Source organism: Dendrobates tinctorius, unplaced genomic scaffold (assembly GCF_039654945.1).
Source record: "Dendrobates tinctorius isolate UK_male_01 unplaced genomic scaffold, ASM3965494v1 ptg000086l, whole genome shotgun sequence".
NCBI classification, from domain to species: domain Eukaryota; kingdom Metazoa; phylum Chordata; class Amphibia; order Anura; family Dendrobatidae; genus Dendrobates; species Dendrobates tinctorius.
In genome coordinates this window covers 14867029-14890091 of record NW_027361754.1, presented here as the reverse complement: position 1 = coordinate 14890091, position 23063 = coordinate 14867029, and the positions used below count along the sequence as shown (strand labels likewise).

The following is a 23063-nucleotide window of genomic DNA, read 5'->3' as shown; positions in this document are numbered from 1 at the left end:
AAAACCCAAAACGGGTGCTCCCAGGACTTGCAATGCGTGGTCCTTTTTTGACACAGTTGCAGATGACATTTGCTTTGTCAAATGCAAGCTGTGTAATCAGAAAGTCAAAAGAGGGAAAAGTGTCAGCAACCTCAATACCACAAATATGTGGAAACATGTGCGGACCAAGCACGTGTTGGAGCTGCAAAGACACACTGAAGACGTTGTCCAACCTACAGCACCACCTACCACCTCTTCAGCTCGTGTTGTAGCCTCTTCCTCCAGCTCACACACAGCTGGTTCGGCTTCCTCACAGGATCGCCATGGAAGAACCTCTGGCACTGTTGTCCAGAGACCCAGTGACATTCCACCCACAGCACAACGTTCCCTGTCATCCTCACACTCCCAGGCCACTCTACAGCCATCGGTAGCACAGGCATGGGAGAAAAGGCGGCCATAGTCGGCAAACCATCCCCGAGCACAGGCTCTGAATGCTGGCATTGAAAAACTACTGGCCCTTGAAATGCTCTCATTCAGGCTGGTGGAGGCTGACACCTTCTGTAACTTCATGGCATTGGCAGTCCCACAATACACCGTGCCCATCTGCTTTTATTTCCCCAGGCAAGCCGTCCCTGCCCTCCAAAAGCATGTGGAGGGAAAAATTAAACATGCACTACTAAACGCCATCAGTAGCAAGGTCCACCTGACCACCGATGCGTGGACCAGTAACCATGGACAGGGACGATACCTTTCCCTCACTGCCCATTCGGTCAATGTTGTGGAGCCGGGTACAGATCTTGAGAGTGGCGCTGTACGTGTTCTGCCAACTCCAAGGATTGCAGGAATCCAGTCTGTACACATTGACTCCTCCTCATACTCCAGTTCCTCTGAATCAGTGCTGCAGGAGCCTGTTACAACTGATATGAGCACAGCCGTGGCCAAACGTCAACAGGCCGTACTGAAATTAATTTCTTTGGGGAATCGAAGCCACACAGTGCAGGAGCTCTGGAATGCCATCAAGCAGGAGAGCGACGTGTGGTTTGTGCCAGCGAATATCCAGGAAGGCTTAGTAGTGTGTGACAATGGCTGAAATTTGGTGGCAGCTCTGGGCCTAGGCAACCTCACTCACATCCCATGTCTGGCACATGTGCTCAACTTGGTCGTGCAGAGCTTTCTGAGGCACTATCCGGATCTTGATGCACTGCTGCACAAGGTCCGCATAGAGTGCGCTCACTTGCGGCGTTCCAGCATGGCAAGATCGCGCATTGCAGCTCTGCAGCGCCGATTCCGCCTTCCGGAACATCGCATCATATGTGACCTACCCACCAGGTGGAATTCAACGTTACATATGTTGGAGCGGTTGTGTGAGCAGCAGGCAGCAGTAATGGAGTACCAGCTGCATCAGGCGCAAACAAGTTGCACTGTGCGCCGGTCACACTTCAGCACCACTGAGTGGGCCTCTATGAAGGACATCTTCCACGTTTTGCGTGCCTTCGATGATTCCACGCGGATGGCGAGTGCAGATGATGCACTAGTCAGCATGACTGTCCCCCTTATCTGCCTGCTTCAAAAAACACTGCAAGCACTAAGGGAGGAGGTTTTGGAAGAGGTGGATGATGTGGAGTCACAAATGGCATCTGCTTCTGGACAGTCTGCGCAGCGTGGTTCCTCACAAAGGCCTAGGCAGGGGACACTTTGTGAGGAGGATGAGGAGGAGTCAATGGAGGAGGACGACATCTCTCCAGAGGAGGGATGTACACAATGCTCTAGTAGTCAGTATGTAGAGCGAGGGTGGGGTGATGCAGAGCAGGCAGAGATGACGCCTCAAGCAGGGGACAGCGTTTCTTTGGCAGTTGGGAGTCGGCAGCACATGGTTGACTTTATGCTGCAGTGCCTGAGAAACGACGGCAGCATCGCCCACATTCTCAACACGGTTGATTATTGGGTGTACACCCTCCTAGATCCTCGCTACCGGGACAACTTACAAAGCCTCATAACACCGTTGAACCAGGAGCGTAAAATGCGGGAGTACCAAGACACACTGGTGCATTCAATCATGCTCTCTATTCCACACGAGAGCAGTGCGGCTAGTGCTTTACAAAGCAGCTCTGTGCGTCAAGGCAGTGGAGGAAGCTCTACACAAAGAGGGAGCAGAGGCAGCGCCTCAGCCCAAGGCAAGACCAGTATGGCCCAAATGTGGCAAAGTTTTGTGTGCCCGCCACAAATGTCTACACCATCACAGACGGCTCCAGTCAGCAGGAGGCAATGTTTCCGTCAGATGGTGACAGACTACATGTCTTGCCCTGTCAGTGTACTCCCAGACGGCTCTTCCCCCTTCAAGTTTTGGGTCTCTAAGCTGTATACACAGCCAGAGCTTAGCCAGCATGCATTGGAGGTGCTGGCTTGCCCTGCTGCTAGTGTATTATCGGAACGCGTCTTTAGTGCCGCAGGTGGTGTACTAACAGACCGTCGCACGCGACTATCCTCCGATAAGGTTGATGGGCTTACTTTTCTGAAAATGAACAAGGCCTGGATCTCGCCGGAATTTGCCAATCCTCTTCCAGAATAAATAATTGGTTGGCAAAAGTTTCCAAGTCTCCTGTTGTGTTCATGTTTCTACCACCTGAACTGTAATCCCTGTTCTCCAACACCGCCAGAAGTGCCGTCTGCACAGAGAAAAACACTAGTTCCTGTGTTAGTGGGGTTCAGTAGCGCCAGCTGCTCCCCTGCTGTGTGTCCGGCAAAGTCTCCTGCTCCCTCCACATTCAAACTACATCAGATTTTACACTTGCTCCAAGTAGGCCTCAGCCTACTCCATGATTGACCCTGGGCTCCAACACTGCCAGTTGCTGCTCAGAAGTGCCGTCTGCACAGAGAAAAACACACGCTCCATTGTTAGTGGGGTTCAGTAACACCAGCTGCTCCCCTGCTGTGTGTCCGGCAAAGTCTCCTGCTGCCTCCACATTCAAACTACATCAGATATAAAACTTGCTCCAAGTAGGCCTCAGCCTACTCCATGTTTGACCCTGGGCTCCAACACTGCTAGTTGCTGCTCAGAACTGCCGTCTGCACAGAGAAAAACACATGCTCCAGTGTTAGTGGGGTTCAGTAACGCCAGCTGCTCCCCTGCTGTGTCTCCGGCAATATCTCCTGCTCCCTCCACATTCAAACTACATCACATTTTACACTTGCTCCAAGTAGGCCTCAGCCTACTCCATGATTGACCCTGGGCTCCAACACTGCCAGTTGTTGCTCAGAAGTGCCGTCTGCACAGAGAAAAACACTCGCTCCTGTGTTGGTGGGGTTCAGTAACGCCAGCTGCTCCCCTGCTGTGTGTCCGGCAATATCTCTTGCTCCCTCCACATTCAAACTACATCAGATTTTACACTTGCTCCAAGTAGGCCTCAGCCTACTCCATGATTGACCCTGGGCTCCAACACTGCCAGTTGCTGCTCAGAAGTGCTGTCTGCACAGAGAAAAGCACATGCTCCAGTGTTAGTGGGGTTCAATAACGCCAGCTGCTCCCCTGCTGTGTGTCCGGCAAAGTCTCCTGCTGCCTCCACATTCAAACTACATCAGATATAAAACTTGCTCCAATTAGGCCTCAGCCTAAACCATGATTGAACCTGGGCTCAAGCAACGCCAGTTGTTGCTCAGAAGTGCAGTCTGCACAGAGAAAAAGACATGCTCCAGTGTTAGTGGGGTTCAGTAACGTCAGCTGCTACCCTGCTGTGTCCGGCAAAGTCTCCTGCTGCCTCCACATTCAAACTACATCAGATTTTACACTTGCTCCAAGTAGGCCTCAGCCTACTCCATGATTGACCCTGGGCTCCAAGACTTCCAGTTGTGGCTCAGAAGTGCCATCTGCACAGAGAAAAACACATGCTCCAGTGTTAGTGGGGTTCAGTAACGCCAGCTGCTCCCCTGCTGTGTGTCCGGCAATGTCTACTGCTGCCTCCACATTCACACTACTACTGATTTCAAACGTGCTCCAATTAGGCCTCTGAATCCACTCTGTCTCTTGTATTTACCCTGGCCTCCAACCCCGCCAGTTGCTGCTCAGAAGTGCCGTCTGCACAATCAACACTTGTTCCTGTGTTACTGGGTTCAGTAATGTCAGCTGATCCCCTGATGTGTGTCCGGCAATGTCTCCTGCTCTGTCCACATTCCCACTACTAGCAACTGGCGGTGTTGGAGGCCAGGGTAAATACTAGAAACAGGGTGGAGCCAGAGGCTTAATTGGAGCAAGTATAAAATCAGTAGTAGACTACAACAGATATTAAACTTGATTAAATTAGGCCTCATCCTACACCCTGATTGACCCTGGGCTCCAACATCGCCAGTTGCTGCTCAGAAGTGCCGTCTGCACAGTCAACATATGCTCCAGTGTTATTGGGGTTCCGAAATGTCATCTGATCCCCAGCTGTGTGTCCGGCAATTTCTCCTGCTCTGTCCACACTCACACAACTACAGATTTTAAACTTGCTCCAATTAGGCCTCTGTCTCCACTCTGTTTGTAGTCTTTTCCCTGGGTTCCAGCACCGCCAGCTGTTTCCCGGCATTGTCTTTGGCACAGGTACTCCCTCCTGCCCAGCCTGGTGCCAGCACGCCTGCTGTTTCCGGGTAGTGTCAATGTCACTTTGCCACCAATATGTTATCCTGTCATGTTGCGGTCGGGTTAGCCGAGTCTATGGTGCCTGCAGTTTATGGGCTTCCTATGTGGGCTGCGGGATCTGGCAACAAAGGCTGGTTCCATATTGCCAATAGGACAAGCACCTCCTGTTGGACTGTGGGTTTCAGGATCTGCGGCTGGCTCGCGGCCTTGCAACTTTGTTTTTCATGGGTACAGTCTGCTACCCATCCGGGTTCCAGTACCGTCAGCTGGTTCTCGGCAGTGCCTTTGACTTAGGTGCCTCCTTCTCGGTATCTGAGTTCCAGCAATGTCTGCTGGTCCTTGGTAGTGCTTTCTAGCACAGGTACCTCCGGCTAAGTAACCGGGTTCCAGCACCGTCAGCTGGTCCTCGGTAGTGCCATTGGCTCTTGTTCCTTCTGCTACCCCTCCGGTTCCAGCACCTTCAGCTTATCCTCGGTTGTTCCATTGACTCTTGTAGCTTCTGCTACCCATCCGGGTTCCAGCACCATCAGCTGATTCTCGGCAGTGCCTTTGGCTTAGGTGCCTCCTTCTCGGTATCCGAGTTCCAGCAACGTCTGCTGGTCCTTAGTAGTGCTTTCTAGCACAGGTAACTCCTGCTTAGTAACCGAGTTCCAGCACCGTCAGCTGGTCCTCGGTAGTGCCATTGGCTCTTGTTCCTTCTCCTACCCATCCGGGTTCCAGTACTGTCAGCTGGTTCTCGGCAGTTCCTCAGCCTTCTTGTACCTTCTGCTACATTTCCAAGTTCAAGCTTTTGGAAATGGTTTTTGGTTATCACTCTGGATCTCCCTGACGACGACCCTGAAGACGACGACCCTGAAGACCACCCCGAAGAAGACGACGACCATGAAAACGATGACCCTGAAGAAGATGACCAAGAGGACAAAGAACATGAAGACAACCACCAAGATACAGAACAACAAGAGACAGAAGACCAAGAAGCAGAAGACCAAGAAGCAGAAGAACAAAATGCAGAAGAACAAAAAGCAGAAGAACATTAAGCATAAGACTAAAAATCATAGCAAATGATATTATCTAAATTATAAGCAAAAGAAGACTAAGCAGCGTATGGGGGTGAGTCCGTTCCTCCTCGTGGTGCCCCTGGAAAATGCCTGCTGCTGCAGGCCAAACTGAACGCGGACAAATCCTGTTGTAAATCTTCTGTGACAGGCAGAACGGAGGGTGTAATCTTCAAACTTTTATAGATAACAACTACAGGAATGCCTGTCACAAATAAGAATATAATGAAGAAGAATAGGAAGAAGATGAAGAAGTAGAATATGAAGAAGAAGAATAGTTGAATAAGAAGAATATGAAGAATGTAAAAAAAAGAATAATAGGAAGAAGGTGAAGAAGAAGATGAATAAGGTGAAGAAGAAGTTGATGAAAAAGATGCTGCTGCTGCTGCTGCTGCTGAGGATCATGAAGGAGAAAGTGTGGGAGAAGTAAAAAAGAAGGTGAAGAGCATGGAAGTAGTGAAACATACATATCTGACAAAATGTAAAAAAGGTTAACATAGTCAATATCTTTGTAACTCCGAACGTCTTTAATAAAAAATAAATATTCCTGCTATTCCATTTGATTGGGCTAAACCTCTATGCCTTTAATGTCTCCTCCACCTCCCCCGAATACATTCTTCATTATTATTAGTTGTTTTTCTTCATGTAGAATTAACCTACAAGGAAAGAAAGGGTTTATTTTAATTCCGATATTTCTGTCCCATTGACCTGCATTGGTTTCCGGTATCAGAATCGGCGATATCCGATACTTTTTGGGTATCGGTCCGATCCAATATTCCACGATATCAGATGGTATCGCTCAACACTAATCCTCAGTGTACCATCTTAATCCTTAACGAGGACTAACAGAGCTGCCCAGGGGCTACAACTATCTCTAATGACCCCTGCTTTTTTCATCTCCCATAACATGTCCTTGGCACAATGTTAGTGGGTCGGGGGAACTGGGCGGTACCTTTCGTTAATAGGTGGATGGTCTCTAGTGGGGATATGGTGTTGAACCCCTTCTACCTGCCCAAAGTCTAGTGGGTGTTTGCCGAATACCCGTTTATACTCTTGAATCACCTGGTAAACCCCATTCTTTTGGTGCGAAGGGGTGGAGTCAATGCCTATGAGCAGCTTCTGACACCAATCCTCTAGCTGTTCTGCAGAGCCATTGTCCTCCACCTGGTCGGATGGGACCAAGGGTTCTACTGCCCGTATTGTGTTGTTATTGACCACTTTCTCACCACAATTTAAGATGCATACAGGTAGCCTTCCCTTGCAGACATCTACTACCCCTCTGGCTGTCAGGATAGTGGGTCTGCTGTCTGAGTACACGGGTTCTACTAGTGCCTGGTAATCTTGACCACTGATACCTATAGCAGCTCAACATCAAATTAACATTTCAGTTTTGGGAGATATTACAGTGGGGAATGGGTCACTCACCCTCACACTGCCGATTTCTCCACCAGACAGCTCTACCTGTTGCCTCTGCAAGAAGGCTTTGATCTCCTTCTGCAGGACTAGCTGATCTGGCAGTTTCGGCTACCTGTGGCAATAGAACAATAATCTCGCCAAGACAATTTTCTATCACATATGTACCTAGGGTCATCAATGGGTTACATTCTCACCGATCAATATCTACAATTGTCAGACCTTGGGCTTTCAACTCTATTCACCCCACCTTAATGGTCACCTCTTTATAGCTCACTTGTGGCAAAGGCTGAGCATTACTGGCAACTATTGCCAGATCATTATCTGGGCCGCAGATATTATCAGAGTCAGCCCAGTACCATTTGTAAAGGATATATGGCATCGTCATCACCTGGGAGCCAGTGTCCAGTAATGCGTTCATCGGGATGCCATTAATCACAACTGGGAGGATGGGTCATCCTCCGACGTACTTGTCTCGCCAACTCTGAGGGCCTGGTCGCCCTATCCTGTTGGCCCTCTGCCCAAGGGGTTGCCCATTTAAAGGACATCCTCTTGTGGAGTGCCCTGCCTTGTTGCAGCGTTGGCAAATGGATTGTCCAGTCGAATCGTAGCGATTGCTGTCTCTTCCCCCTGATCGGTGGGATTCTCTTCTACCGTCAACGCGGGACATCATCTGGACTGGAGGCCAGCTGGATTTTTTCTTTTGGGGATGATATTTGCTGGACTGCACGGTTTGAGTCAGCCCAGCCACACTTTTGGCTAACTCCTGGACCTGGAGATGTAGCTCTGCAGAAAGGTCATTATCTAGGGTTACGCGTCAGCCTCAACGGGGGTCTGGGGAAATAACGCTGCCTCCTGTTGGTATGTAAATGCTGGGCACCTAGGGGGCACCTTGCCGCTGGAATTTGGTTCACGCAGCACCCAGATGGCCCTATGTTTAAAGTGCGCAAAGTCCAGGTCAGGGTTTTGTAGGTCCGTGATGCGCAGCTGTGTCCTTTGGGTGTTGGACAGGTGATCCTCAATAAACTGCTCGGTTAGCAATCTATCCTCGTCTTGCATGCTGCCGGGGCCATCCTGCTTAATGGCCCGCAGCACCTCCTGAAGATTAAGGGCACAGTCCCATATACTGTCCTGCACCCTTTGTTTGCACCAAGAGAATCTCATTTTTATCTCTGCTGCAGTGCAGGTGTCAAAGGTGTCCTTCAGCCTGACCAATTTGCTTGATAGCTCTTTTATCAGTGTCTGGCCAGGACTTTACCTCCCTCTGGGCCACACCAGTTAACTGGCCAGTGAGGATGCTGACCTTTTGACCCTCAGACAAGGGGTACACTTCAAACAAACTAAATAGTTTCTCCTTGAAATCGCTCTGGGTGTGCGACTCTCCTGAGTATTGCGGTAACCAGGCCGCTCCCGGTATATATGGCATTGATATTGACAATATGGGGGCTGCGGCCCCCGCTGGGTCTCCACCCGGGTTGGACATTTTCTTCCCCCCTAGTGAACCTTAGTTGGGCTCTGTGTAACTTCTGGCTTATCAGTCTGCTTCTCCGTAGGCGGGATGAATCAAGCGCACAGGGGTTCCAGGTCGGGGCCTCCTGCTATCCGAACGCTGCGCGGCGTGATAATGATGGATACCAAACAATTCAATAAAGTTAATAGCACACAGGACCCGGTGGTTCCGGGCTGTGAAATCCTGTTTGTGACACCAAATTGACACGCCCGCCAGAGCCAGGGGGTACTCAGAATTGGGCTGGACAGTTCTTTGGGGGAGGTCACGGGGCCGTGATCCATTTCTGTGGCCCTGGCCATGTCATAAAATGGGGGATAGTTATATGGTATAGAGCGGGGCCCCAGGGCACATTTGTTTGACTCTTCAGGTGGTGGTGAACATTGAGGTGCAGAGAGTAAGTAAGGGACACAGAGAAGTGCAGTTTTCTTTACCTTTTACTTCTTGGTAAATGAAAATGCAATCCGGGGTACCAGTTACAGATGACAGAAGGAGTTCGGCTAGCCTGGAGGCATTCAGGGGGTCCACCCTGCGCTCTCTTTTTGGGTTACTGCTGCCTGTATCTAAGCTGCCACCCTCTCCTGTGTGTTGATTTTAACCTGTATGGCAGACAGCGTGAGCCTATCACAGACACTGCCTTTTCACCGTCAGCCCCGGGCTCTTGGTCTGCTGCAGTGCCTCCGGGTGTTCGGTGTGGCCAGGGAGCTTGCCATCCCCTGCCCTGGAGATTCGGCTGTCGGTGCATACAGCAGCCGCCTAGCCAAGTATTCTGGCATCTTTTTTGTCAGCGCTCCACTTTGCTTCGGGGTCAGCTCCATGTAGCTTCAATTCTCCAGAATTCCGCTCCTCTCCCTTTCCTCTCCACAGTCCAACTGCTCAACAAAATTAACTGACTCCTCCTCCTTGACCAGAGAGCACAGGTCCCCTGAAGTCAGATCTAGAGCTCCCCTCTCTGGCCTGGAGTAGGAATTGTGATGCATGCTGTGTATTACTTATCATGGAGACCCCCTGCCTCCAGGCATGACATCAACCTTAAAAGGGATACAATGTCACTGTGGCAACCGGACTCTTGGGTGCCACACCCAGCATGTCCAGGCCCTGATTAGGTGAGTTGACTGTCACTCACCACACTGACAGCTCAGCATGCAGCCTCAGATTGGATGAATGACCTGTCTATCATGATATTGACAGCTCAGCACACCCATACCCGAGAATGGATAACTTAGCTGCCACTCATCACACTTAGTGAATGAATCTTAACACAGTAGTTATAAATGTTAAAGAGGGTTTGTTAGCACAAAATGACAGATCAAACCAAGCTCAGCACCTTGCAGCGGACATAGCCCTTATAAAGACTTATTGTGCCTTTAGTGTCTAAAGGCCCCTTTACATTTAGCGATGCACCAGCGATCCCGACCATGATACGACCCGGTCAGGATCGCTGGTGCATCGCTAAATGGTCGCTAGTGAGATGTCAAAAAGGCAGATCTCGCTAGCGATGTAGCGATGCTCGGCGGTTGTACTTACTGTGCCTTTCAGACGTGGCAATGATCACCGTCTTCCGCCCACGTTCATGTCTCGCTCGTCGGCGCCAGCAGGAAGCCGACGACGAGAAATGGACCTGGCCGATTTTGCGCGATCACCGATAACCAGTGGGAAGCCAGTCGGAGGTAAGTATCACATGTAGCAATATCGCTAGCGATATCACTGCTGCGTCACAAAATCGGTGACGCTTTAGCGATATCTCTAGAGATATCGCTATGTGTAAAGCCCCCTTAACTCCATGGCTAAGTTTGTGAAAAATTGTTCTCTATTCATATATGTTAATGAGATGTTCGGTGCATGTTGGGAGTGAGCAAGCAGTTCAGTGATTACAAGAAATGAGAAGATCATTCTCTAGGCATTTTCTGCTCTGAAGCAAGTCAATAGCAAGGTTCAAGAGACACCCATAAGATGTCGGGCATATTGTTAGCATTTTGACAACATTTTTGTTTAAAAAGTTGAAAGCGTTTTTTTCATTGTTGGATGAAGTAAAAAAAAATCATCTGGAAAAGGCAAGTAAAAAAAGCCCCCAAAAATATGGAAAAAGCGCTCTGAAAATAACCAAAATATAGTAAAAAAAAAAAAAAGACAATTCAGGAAAAAAAACATTCTTGTATCCTGAAGCGTCTTCCTTTGAAAAATGTCACTGTTTTGCCCGCCTGAATAAAACATTGTTTGCACATACTCTAAAACCAACTTGTTTATAGAAAGATCATACAAATTCCACGTGAGTATAAACGGTAATCCCATGACTCTTACGTTAAGATGCAATACTCATCACCTGATAATTAATTCTTAGAAGCGTTGCAAATTATATAAAGACCTCAACAGACTCGTAGAGACAAACAACTCATCCGTGACATAAGACTACACAATGGATTCCTCTAACTATAAGATCTACCATGAAGATGGCTTTGATGCCAGACAAAATCTGGAAACTTATTTTTCAGATAAACCTGAAATGATTTTTGGTGATGATTCCATAATATTTCCCCTTGAAAATCTTACAAAAACTTTTGCAGAGGGTACGTGGTTTATTAATCTTTCTAAACTGAACAAAAATGTAAATGTAACGAATTTGTTTTTGCTCCCATTTTTCATGAGCTGAACTCAAAGATCTAAGACTTTTTATATGTACACAAAAGGTCTTTGCGGAGGGAAGGGGCAGAAAACTAGTGAGTATCTGGTGTGACCACCATTTGCCTGATGCAGTACAGGAAATCTCCTTTGCATAGAGTTGATAAGGTTATTAATTGTGGCCTCTGGAATGTTGGTCCTCTCCTCTTTAATGGCTGTGTGAAGTTGGTGAATATTGGTGGGAACTTCAACACGCTGTTGTATGCGTCGATCCAGAGTGTAAAAATAACTCGGCAATATGATTCTCCAGGTCAGTACAGTTATTGTGACACCAAACTTGTCTTTTTTTTCTATATTTTAAATGGTGACAAAAATGATGAAATTTGTAAAAAAAAATAATATTCGCTTGTGTTGACAATTTCCAAGACTCATAACGTTTTCATTTTCTCACCGATTGAGCTAGGTGAGGGTTTGTTTTTTACATGATCATCTGATGTTTTTAATTTTGTAAATATGACATTTTGATTGCTTCTTACTGAATTTATTTTTATAGATTACCAACAACTGGAAAGCTGTAATTCTGTTATTTTGATTTTGCTTTTTATCTTTAGAGGTATTGGGGCCATATTTCGATAGCTAGGACTTTTACAGATGTGGTGATGCAGAATATGTGTATATATAATATATTTTTCATATACAAATAAATATATATATATTTATTCAGAAGATGAGGCCATGCTGTACGTTATAGATCCTGAGCCCGCACCATGTAAGTGCAGTAAATGTACAGCAGGTCTTAATAGTTTTGTGATCTTCCAGCTGTGCACTAAATGGATATCTAGTACATATTCATGGGTGGGAAGGGATTAGAGGTGTGCTGTGTTCTCTCTTGTTGCAATTATCCAAAGGAAGTGACAGCGCAGCAGCCCATAAGTGTTAGGCGTCGGGTTCCTCTCGCTGCACAGCGGGAATCCCGAACCTTGCTTCCGACGGTCTCCAATTCCTCTCCAGCCACAGAGGAGGTTGCTCAGCAGAGTCGTTGGTCCTGGCCCTCTGCCCAATCTAGCTCCGTGGGTTTGGTTGCTGCTGCCACCTCTGGTCCAACTATAGCAACGCATGCTGGTCAGCAGCGAGTCTCTCCAGGTACTTAGTCCTCCAGTCGATCCACTGAGCATGCCCGTGGAGTGATCTCCCATTGGAGATCGAAGGTCATGTGCTCAGGTTCTTCTCCAGCTCAGATTGGTCCATCCAAAAAGCCAGGAAGGTCCCGGAAGCATGCGGCTATAAAAGGTTTGCATGGCCGCTTGGCCATGCGCTAGTATAGACTGCACTATCAGACTATGAGGAGTGAATGTTTTATGCATGTATGAATGTCTCTGGTGAATGACTCATTAAGAAACCCCTACCCTTGGTACGCATGTGTTGTGCAGCCTAGCCTGTTAAGCGCCCAGGCTTAGGTGAAGGTAGGACAGAGTCTAAAGCCCCCGTTACACACTGCTATATCGCTAGCAATATCGCTGTAAAGTCACCGATTTTGTGACGTTGCAGCGATATTGCTAGCGATATCGCTGCATGTGATACTTACCTCCGACCATCTCCCCCGCTGATTATCGCTGGTTGTGCGAGAAGCTCCTGGACCATTCCTAGTCGGCCACTTCCTGCTGGGCTTCCTGTGGCGCCGATGAGCGAGGCATGGAGGCGGGCGGGAGGACATCAGGATCGCCGCGTCTGACAGGTAAGTAGCGACCCCCGACCCCTGCGATGTCACTGGTGAGATCTGCCTGTGTGGCAGCTCACTAGCGACCACTTAGCGATGCACCAGCGATCCATATCGTTGTCGAGATCGCTGGTGCATCGCTAAGTGTAACGGTACCCTTAGACAGGCATCAGTCGCCATCAGTGACTTTGCACGCCTAAGTGCATGTGCTCTACACTCAGTAGTCAGCGTCTATAGCGGTGTCCGCAGTTGCGACGCCACGTGCTCAGAAGGTCTAGAGGGACTCTGACCCCGTGTCCTTGGGGTAGAGTTCTGTGACTGCTTTCTGTGCGCTCATTGGCCGGGCTCTGTGAGCTAAACAGGCTCCGGCATTTATGTTCAGCGGTAGTGCGGCTCTGTGAGTTAACAGAGTTCGCTCCTGTTTACACTGGGTGACGTTAACCCACGTGTGACCTTTCCACACCGCTTTATACTCCCGCCACTACCTTGCAGCAGTGTACCACCTCTGCACGGTGGACCCTGGGCTGTGAACGCACCAACTATTATTTTATAATTTGGTGCGTTCCGCCAGCCATAACAATAAGTGGCCACTGATGAGCTGTAGGTGTTTTTATTTTGCAAGGGGGTCTACTTCATTTAAGAAGCGATTGTTCTTGTAGTAGATAACCTTTTTAGGATATGTATAGTGGACATAGTGAATATAGATAACGACAAATCATGACTTCCTCTTGTATGCATATAACAATATTCAGACATTTTTTCTGCAGGTCACATTAAAGGAGACATTTTGATTGAGTTCAGTGTTAGTTCCACAATTCACAACTTATACGCCGTCTGTGAATTCTTTAAACATATCATTGTGCTGAAGGCCAATGACAGATGCATCATGGAGCTGAAAAGATGGATGCATGAACGTACAGGAGCATTTGAGTGGGACCATGCTGCGAAACATCATGCAGACATAGAAGGAAAAAGGTGAAATATATTGTACTTGTAGTCTCCACACAAAATGAAAACATGTAAAATATTGTATTTCTGCCGCCAACCCTATTTTAAAATGTTATTCTATTGAAATTTCAACTGTCAGTAAAAATGTCTACTTTTAGCAATTTGGTTGAAAATTTTGAATCATTGAATTCTTCTGAAATGACACAGTATGCCTGTGATCACCACACATTTGAGTCAGAGGTATAATCAAGAGAATCCCATAAGTACAGCTCTGCATTTGCCTCCATGTATGCCACTGATATAGTGACAAATATCACTCATTAGCCACAATTTGAAAAATAATATACGGTTCCAATTGTAGGCATTCACTCTCTCAGGTGGGCATTAGACTTTTCATAGGCACCGGATTCTTGTGTACAGACAGTGTGAGGATTGTTGAACTCCATAAACTTGTACAACTCTTTAAAGGAAACCAGCCTTATCCTGGAACATACATAACAAAAATCACAGTCCTTTTCCAAGGAAAGCAAAGCAATAATGGGATTTCACATATACTCTGTCCCACCTGGCTTTCCTACATACTCTCCCCCTCTTCCCAAAGCTGAGGACCATCTGTGCAGTTTTCCACTATTTTGTATGCAGTTAAAAAAGTTTTGTTGAAAGAGATTATTACATTTTTTTTGTCGCCGTTGAGTGAATGCAGGCTTATGAAAGAATATTTAGAATTGAGAGTCCTCAGTGGTTGATACCTTTTAATGGCTAACTGAAAAGATGGTAACACATAGCAAGCTTTTGAGACTACTCAGGTCTCTTCATCAGGCTAGACTAATACAAAATCTGAAGAATCACATATTTATACACAAAACATCACAACACATCTTTCCTGTATCAAAATGCAGGCTTATGGATACTTTTAGTATATGTATACTACTGAAGCTCCCAGTACATGCATCACACATAGTCACCCAAACATAGTGTGAATATAGCTTTCAAAACTAAAATGCAGTGCAGCAATCTTTGTTAAATTTAAGCCTTTCCCAAAAATTCAAAACCAGTAGTCCAGTTCTAACCATTGACTCCTGTTGGGCCCTAATGCTTTCCTATTAAAAATAGCTGTGATACAATCACATTCTTCATGTTTCCATTTATTTTAGTGACCAGTTTCAGGACAAAGATGGGAACGTGCGAACAGCCCTTCGACATGTTGTGAAATGTGACTTCGAAAAAGAAAACATCGTAGAACCGATAGATCTACCACCAGCAGATTGCATCATCATTGCTTGCTTCTTAGAATTTATTAGCAAAAATCAAGATGAACTTAAAAATTATCTTAGGAAGATCTCAAAGTTGCTGAAACCTGGAGGACATCTTATATTTATTGCAGCTTTAGATGCAACATATATTACAATCGGGAAAGACAAGTTCCATATGCTCAAATATGATGAGGATTTTGCCAGGAAAGTTCTAGTTGAAGACGGTTTTGCTATTGATACCTGTAAGGTTAAGAAGAGAACGGCTGTCAGTGACCTTACTGACTATAAGAACGTGCTATTCATTTTGGCTCACAAAGAGAAGTAGAAACATAAACTAGGTCTGTATGCCAAGAGTTTCTAAGTAAAGCTTTAAAGTTGAATAATCATAAAATATCTACAGATACATATAAAGGTATAAAAATGTAACTGCTTAAAGCCGTTAGTATTAGAGCTGCTGTTTAGGACATATCCCAGGAGAAATATACCGTATTTTATTTGATTAAAACACCAATTCACTGCGGGATGACACCGATGGTTTATTGTACCAAAGATGTTATAGATGTCACATAGATGCAAAATACAGATGGAACATTAGTGGATGCCTAATATTCTAAGCGAACACAAAAAAGTGTGTATATGGTGACAATCAAAAGATTATGTGTAGAGCAATACGCTGGCTAACAGATTGTTCACTGATTTTATTTGCTGTTCTGTTCTCCTTCTGGTTCATATGAATAATGAAATAAAGCAAATGATTTCTTAATTATTTGTTTGTGTCCTTTACTAAAGTAAAATTTTAGCTGCTTACTGATTCTAAGGTTTTACAGGATTTGATTTAACGGCTCATACCCATTTGCGAGAAAAAAAATAACGGTCCGATTTCCGGGCCAAAAAAAAAAGGACGAGTGCTAAGCGAGGGTCATGCAATTTCCATGTGATTTCTTCATGGAATATCCATATGACATGCATACGCAATCGGAATGCAATGCGATTTTAACATAAGGTTTTACATACAGCAGTTCTATTTATGTAAAAACTCATTTTAAAATAGCATTTACAAAAAAAACTGTACACATCATATATCATATAATCTTCTATACATACATACATAGATAGCTAGATTAAAATCCAGCAGATTCCGGTACAGTATAGAATAGAATAGGTTCGAAGAGAATAGAATAGATATATTTTTGAGCAATATAAAATAATAAATTTTATTTCTATAGCGCCGACATATTCCGCAGCACTTTACATTTCAGAGAGGACTTGTACAGACAATAGACATTACAGCATAACAATAATCACATAGATCATAACAAATACCAAGAGGAATGAGGGCCCTGCTCGCAAGCTTACAATCTATGAGGAAAAAAGGTAGACACGAAAGGTGGGAGGTAACAATTGCCCTGATTGTATGGACCAGCCATAATGTTAAGTGTGTAACAGTACAGACAGAGAGGGCTAATGGATGTATAAAGCATGTGGGAACATGATGCGTGGAACCTGGTTATGGTAAAAACTTTTGGCTGTGCCACACAGGGATAGATTAGGTTAATGTGTTGAGGCGGTAGGCCAGTCTGAAGTGCACCTGAAGAAACAGAGGAATGGAAACATGTGACCCAGAGAAGCAGGAGGATCAGGAGGCAGTCAGCACCAATACTTCTCAGGAACCAGTACCAGGCTCTCACGCAGGAAAACATTGAAGAAGTACATCAGGATAAGACTTTGCCCACAAACAGCAACCTTGTACGCCTTCAGAGTCCTCCTGGATGGAGAAAGAAAAATGTTGTGAAGAAGAAACGGAGAGTGGTGGTCATGGGGGATTCCCTGTTGAGAGGAACAGAGGCCGCTATCTGCAGACCGGATATAACTTCAAGAGAAATGTGCTGTCTTCCAGGTGCAAAAATTAAAGATGTGTCTGACAGGATATCAGGACTCTTCAGACCTACAGATGAGTACCCATTCCTGCTACTACATGTGGGGACAAATGACACCGCAAGAAACGACCTGGAAACCATCTGCAGAGACTTTGAAAACTTAGGCAAGAAAGTGAAAGACCTGGGAGCGCAGGTGGTCTGCTCTTCCATCCTCCCAGTGGATGGCCATGGAACAAGGAGGTGGAATAAGATTCTGCAGGTGAACAACTGGCTACGTCGATGGTGCCGTCAGCAACGATTTGGATTTCTGGACCACGGAGTGAATTACCTATATGATGGACTACTTGCTAGACATGGGGTGCATCTTACGAAGACTGGAAAACATGTATTTGGAAGTCGCCTTGCTACACTTGTAAGGAGAGCTTTAAACTAGAACAACGTGGGAAGGGAAGCAAAAGACCAGAAAAAGCCATACACCTGACAAATGCTATTGAGAACTCTGCTATTAGAAGTGGAAAGGAAGGACAAAGACAAAAGAATCTAAATAATAAAAATATTGGAGAAAGAGAAAACAATCACAAACTAAAATGTTTCTATACTAATGCACAAAGCATGGGCAACAAACAAGGAGAACTGGAACTACTAACACAGGAAAATAAATATGATGTCATTGGAATCACTGAAACTTGGTGGGACGATACACATGATTGGAATACAAGACTAGAAGGATACAACTTATTTGCAAGAAACAGACTTGATAAACGAGGAGGAGGTGTCGCATTGTATGTTAGAAACGCGTATATCTGCACAGAGATTGAAGCTTCAGAGACTGGGAGTTCTGTGGAAACTGTTTGGGTAAGAATACAAGGACAGAACAATGGAAAGGACACCATTGTAGGCATTTACTACAGGCCGCCTGTGCAAGCTGAAGATATGGATTAACTCATTATGCATCAAATGGCCAAGTTCTCCAAAAAATATGACATAGTTGTCATGGGCGATTTCAACTATCCAGACATTTGTTGGGAATCTCTCTCAGGCAAAACTAACAGGTCAAGGAAATTCTTATCCTCTCTTGCTGACAACTTTATCTTCCAAAAGGTAGGGGAGAAAACAAGGGGAACTGCTACCTTGGATCTAATCTTTATAAACAGAGAGGAAATGGTTGAGGAGGTAAAAGTGGCTGGGACCCTAGGAGGTAGCGACCATGCTATTTTAGAATTTTGGATAACTAGAGGAGGAAGACCTGTGAAGACTCAGAGTTCAAGGTTAGATTTCAGAAAGGCAGATTTTAAGGGATTCAGAAAGAGAATTGGAGGGATCCAATGGCTGAATATCCGTAAAGACAAAAATGTCCAGGAAGGATGGGAAATCTTGAAAAATGAAATTCTCAAAGCACAATTGTTAACAATTCCAAAAAGAGGGAAGAATAGGAAGCATTTAAGGAAACCAGGATGGAAGAACACAGAACTTAAGCACATGCTAAAAAGGAAGAAAGAAATGTTTATAAAATGGAAAGAGGGAGGCATATCTAAAGAAGAATATAATGATGTCTGCAGAACCTGCAGGGCACAAATCAGATTATCTAAATCTGACAATGAATTGAGGCTTGCAAGAGATGTCAAAAGCAATAATAAAGGATTTTGGGGATATGTCAAAAGTAAAAGAAAAGTCAAAGATGCTATAGGATTTTTACAGGATGAAAATGATGAAATGGTAAGACAGGATGTTGAGAAGGCCAAACTTTTAAATTACTATTTTGCATCTGTTTTCTCTCAGAAAGGAAATGTAACATCAACTGTTCTTCACTGTCCAATTAAGGGAATAGAAGAAGAAGAATCCAGTATATCTATAAACAGAAAGATAGTGAGGAAACAGTTAGCTAACCTAAATGAATTCAAGTCTCCAGGTCCAGATGAAATACATCCATCCCAGAGTACTGAAGGAGATAGCAGAAGAAATTTTTGAACCCCTCTCTATAATCTTTGAAAATTCTTGGAGAACAGGAGAAGTCCCAGAAGACTGGAGAAGAGCAAATGTTGTTCCAATCTTCAAAAAGGGGAAGAAGGTGGACCCAGGCAACTATAGGCCGGTGAGTCTGACTTCTATACCAGGAAAGATCTTTGAACAAATTATTAAACAACATGTATGTCAGTACCTGGATAAGAATGAAGTGATTAAACAGAGTCAGCATGGGTTTGTAACTAATAAGTCATGTCAGACTAACTTAATTTCCTTCTATGACAGAATCACTGATTGGGTGGATCAAGGAAATGCTGTAGATATAGTATATCTTGACTTCAGCAAAGCATTTGACAAAGTATCTCATACAATCCTTATTGAAAAAATGACTAAGTATGGAATGGACAAGGCAACTGTTAGGTGGATTAATAACTGGCTTAGTGATTGGACCCAAAGAGTGGTCGTAAATGGCTGCACATCCAGTAGGAAGAATGTCTCAAGTGGGGTACCACAGGGCTCTGTCCTGGGCCCTGTATTGTTCAACATCTTTATCAACGATTTAGATGAAGGAATTGAGGGTAAACTGATTACATTTGCTGATGACACAAAGCTAGGAGGGATAGCTAATACTAGAGAAGAGAGAGAGAGGATTCAAAAAGATATAAATAAACTGGAGCAGTGGGCAGCAACTAACAGAATGGTTTTTAACAGGGAAAAATGCTAAGTACTACATCTGGGCAATAAAAATGAAAAAAGCATATACAGAATGGGAGGAATAGGGCTAAGCAACAGCACATGTGAAAAAGACTTGGGTATACTAATAGATCACAGACTGAATATAAGTCAACAGTGTGATGCAGCAGCAAAAAAGGCAAATGCAATTCTAGGATGTATTAACAGAAGCATACAGTCTAGATCACGTGAAGTCATTATTTCCCTCTACTCCTCTTTGGTCAGACCTCATCTGGAATATTGTGTCCAGTTTTGGGCACCACATTTTAAAGAAGACATCAACAAACTGGAGCAAGTTCAGAAAAGAGCGACCAGAATAGTGACCGGTCTGCAAACCCTGTCTTATGAGGAAAGGTTGCAGGATTTGGGAATGTTTAGTTTGCAAAAGAGAAGACTGAGAGGAGACTTAATAGCTGTCTACAAATATCTAAAGGGCTATCACATTGTAGAAGGATCATCTTTATTCTCATTTGCACAAGGAAAGACTAGAAGCAATGGGATGAAGCTGAATGGGAGGAGACACAGATTAGATATTAGAAAAAACTTTTTGACAGTTAGAGTGATCAATGAGTGGAACAGGCTGCCATTAGAAGTGGTGAGTGCTCCTTCAATGGAAGTCTTCAAACAGAGGCTGGACAGACATCTGACTGGGATGATTTAGCGAATCCTGCTTTGAGCAAGGGGTTGGACCAGATGGCCCAGGAGGTCTCTTCCAACTCTACGATCCTATGATTCTATTCTATGATTCTATGAGAGTTACAATAGTCGAGAAGAGAATGAATAAGAGAAACAGTAAGAGTTTTTGCAGAGTCAAAAGTAAGAAAAGGTTGAATTCTAGAAATGTTTTTGAGTTGCAGATAATAAGAGCGAGCCAGTGATCGTATGTGGGGGGCAAAGGAAAGTTCAGAGCCAAGACAGCGGGCATGTTGCTGGGGAGTAATAGTGGAACCACACACGGAAATGGCAATGTCGGGTATAGGTACATTAGTAGAGGGAGGAAACACAAGGAGTTCCGTCTTTGACAGGTTCAGTTTCAGATATAGTGAGGACATGATGTTAGAGACAGCGTTTAGACAATCGCTGGTGTTTTCCAAAAAGCCAGGCGTGATGTCAGGAGAAGAAGCATTAATTGGGTGTCATCAGCATAGAGATGGTACTGGAAACCAAATCTACTGATTGTTTGACCAATAGGGGCAGTGTACAAAGAGAAGAGGAGGGGGCCTAGGACTGATCCTTGAGGAACCCCAACAGTAAGAGGAAGATGAGAGGAGGAGGAACCAGCAAAAGATACAGTAAAGGAGTGGTCAGAGAGACAGGAGGAGAACCAAGAGAGAACGGTGTCCTTGAGGCCAATGGAACGGAGCATAGTGAGGAGGAGCTGATGATCCACAGTGTCGAATGCTGCAGAGAGATCCAAGAGAATTAGCATGGAGTAATAACCATTTGATTTAGCTGTTAGTAGATCATTAGAGACTTTAGTGAGGGCAGTTTTAGTAGAATGTAAAGAGCGGAAACTGGATTGGAGAGGGTCGAGATGAGAGTTATCTGAGAGATAGCGGACAACATGGGAGTGGACCAGGCGTTCCATGAGTTTAGAGATGAAGGGAAGATTAGACAGGTCTATAGTTAGCGGCACAGTTTTGGTCGAGGGATGGTTTTTAAGTAGTGAATGTATGATGGCATGCTTAAATGATGAGGGAAAGATACCAGAAGAGAGAGAGAGGTTAAATATTTTAGTTAGGTGAGTGGTGACAGCAGGGGAAAGGGACTGGAGTAGATGTGACGGAAATTGGTCACTGGTGCAAGTGGTTGGGCGAGAAGATGCAAGGAGCCTGCTTACTTCTTCTGTGACTGGTTCAAAATCAGAGAGTGAGCTAGATGCAGTGGGAGAGGGAGGACGGTGCATGGTATGAGGTGATTGGGAGATAATTTCCTGTCGGATGTGGTCAATTCTTTCTTTGTAGTAGTTCGCCAGATCATCAGCTCAAAGCTCCGTGGTTGGGGCCTGTACTCTTGGGTTGAGTAGAGAATGAAAAGTGTCAAAGAGACATTTAGGGTTATTGGACAGTGAGGTGATGAAGGTGTTGAAATATGTTTGTTTTGAGAGGTGAAGGGCAGTGTTCTATGTTCGAAGCATAAACTTATAATGGACGAAATCTTCGTGTAGATTGGATTTTCTCCACAGAGCACCGCTGCAGGAAATGTGTTTGCAGGGTGTGCCAGCATTGTCGCCATCTGTGTAGTGGTGTTCTATGTATAGGAGGTGCAAATTCATCCAGGGCACTTTGAAGTGTTTCATTGTAGTGATTGAATGCAGAATCAGGACATGAGAGGGAGGAGATAGGGGCCAATGAAGACTGCAAGTTCTTCATAAGTTTCTGGGTGTTAATGGCCTGTATGTTTCTATAAGTATGGACAGTGGGGGTGACCTGAGCGGCCTGGCAGTTCTTGATAGAGAATGAAAGAAGGTTGTGGTCAGAGAGCAGGAGAGGGGAGTTTGCAAAATCATCCACTGCACAAAGCCGAGAGAAGACCAAGTCGAGGGAGTTTCCGTCTTCATGCGTTGGAGAATTAGTAAGCTGCGAAAGGCCAAGCGAGGAGGTTAGAGATAAAAGGTGAGTAGCAGATGGGGAGAGGGGAAGAGCAATGGGGATGTTGAAATCGCCCACGATGAGGGTAGGGATGTCACAGGAGAGAAAATGTGGAAGCCAAGTGGCAAAATGATCCAGGAACTGATGGAAGGGGCTAGGAGGATGATATACCACAACCACTCGCAAGGAGAAGGGGGAGTAGAGTCTGACGGCATGGACCTCAAAAGAAGGGAAGACAAGTGAGGGTAGTTGAGGGATAACCTGAAAGGTACATTTTGGTGATAGGAGCAGACCAACGCCTCCACCTGCTCTATTGTCTGATCTTGGGGTATGAGAGAAGTGTAGTCCACCATATGAAAGAGCTGCAGCAGCGGTAGTGTCTGACTGCTGGATCCAGGCTTCAGTAAGAGCTAGAAGGTTGAGAATTAGAAAGGAAGAAGTCATGAATGAAGGAGAGTTTGCTACACACTGAGCGAGAATTCCAAAGGGCACAATTATGAGAGACAGATGGCATGCAGGGAATGTTAATAAGATTAGAGGGGTTTCTGAGTGTAGCAGTTGGGGGTTTGACTTTCTATAACATGAGGGGCCAGGGTTGGGAGCAATGTCTCCTGCGACTAGGAGAAGGAGGATAGAAAGAGTGAGCAGATGGTTAAGTGATTTGTGAGAGCATCTCTGATGTTGAATGGTGGGACTGAATGGATCTGTGCAATTTAGCAATGTGAAAAGAGCGTGAGTGCTATATATAGGAGAGGAAAGGAGTGAGGGGCCAAGGATGGAGTGTAGAGAGTTAAT

General features: G+C 45.2%; 1 protein-coding gene across 1 annotated transcript; it reads left to right on the top strand.

Annotated features, from left to right (window-relative positions):
* The first annotated feature begins 10933 nt into the window (after window positions 1-10933).
* LOC141097707 (indolethylamine N-methyltransferase-like) lies at window positions 10934-15869 on the top strand. Its single transcript, XM_073585084.1, has 3 exons — window positions 10934-11136; window positions 13673-13880; window positions 15008-15869. Exons 1-3 carry the CDS (start codon window positions 10986-10988, stop codon window positions 15429-15431), a joined length of 783 nt encoding a protein of 260 aa, XP_073441185.1. The 5' UTR covers window positions 10934-10985; the 3' UTR covers window positions 15432-15869.
* The last annotated feature ends 7194 nt before the right edge of the window (window positions 15870-23063 follow it).

Excerpts from the sequence above, each read along its gene's own strand:
- LOC141097707 (XM_073585084.1), top strand. The coding sequence starts at position 10,986 with ATGGATTCCTCTAACTATAAGATCTACCATGAAGATGGCTTTGATGCC. Across the intron at positions 11,137-13,672 it reads TACAAAAACTTTTGCAGAGG|GTCACATTAAAGGAGACATT; the intron begins GTACGTGGTTTA and ends TTTTTTCTGCAG. Across the intron at positions 13,881-15,007 it reads GCAGACATAGAAGGAAAAAG|TGACCAGTTTCAGGACAAAG; the intron begins GTGAAATATATT and ends CATTTATTTTAG.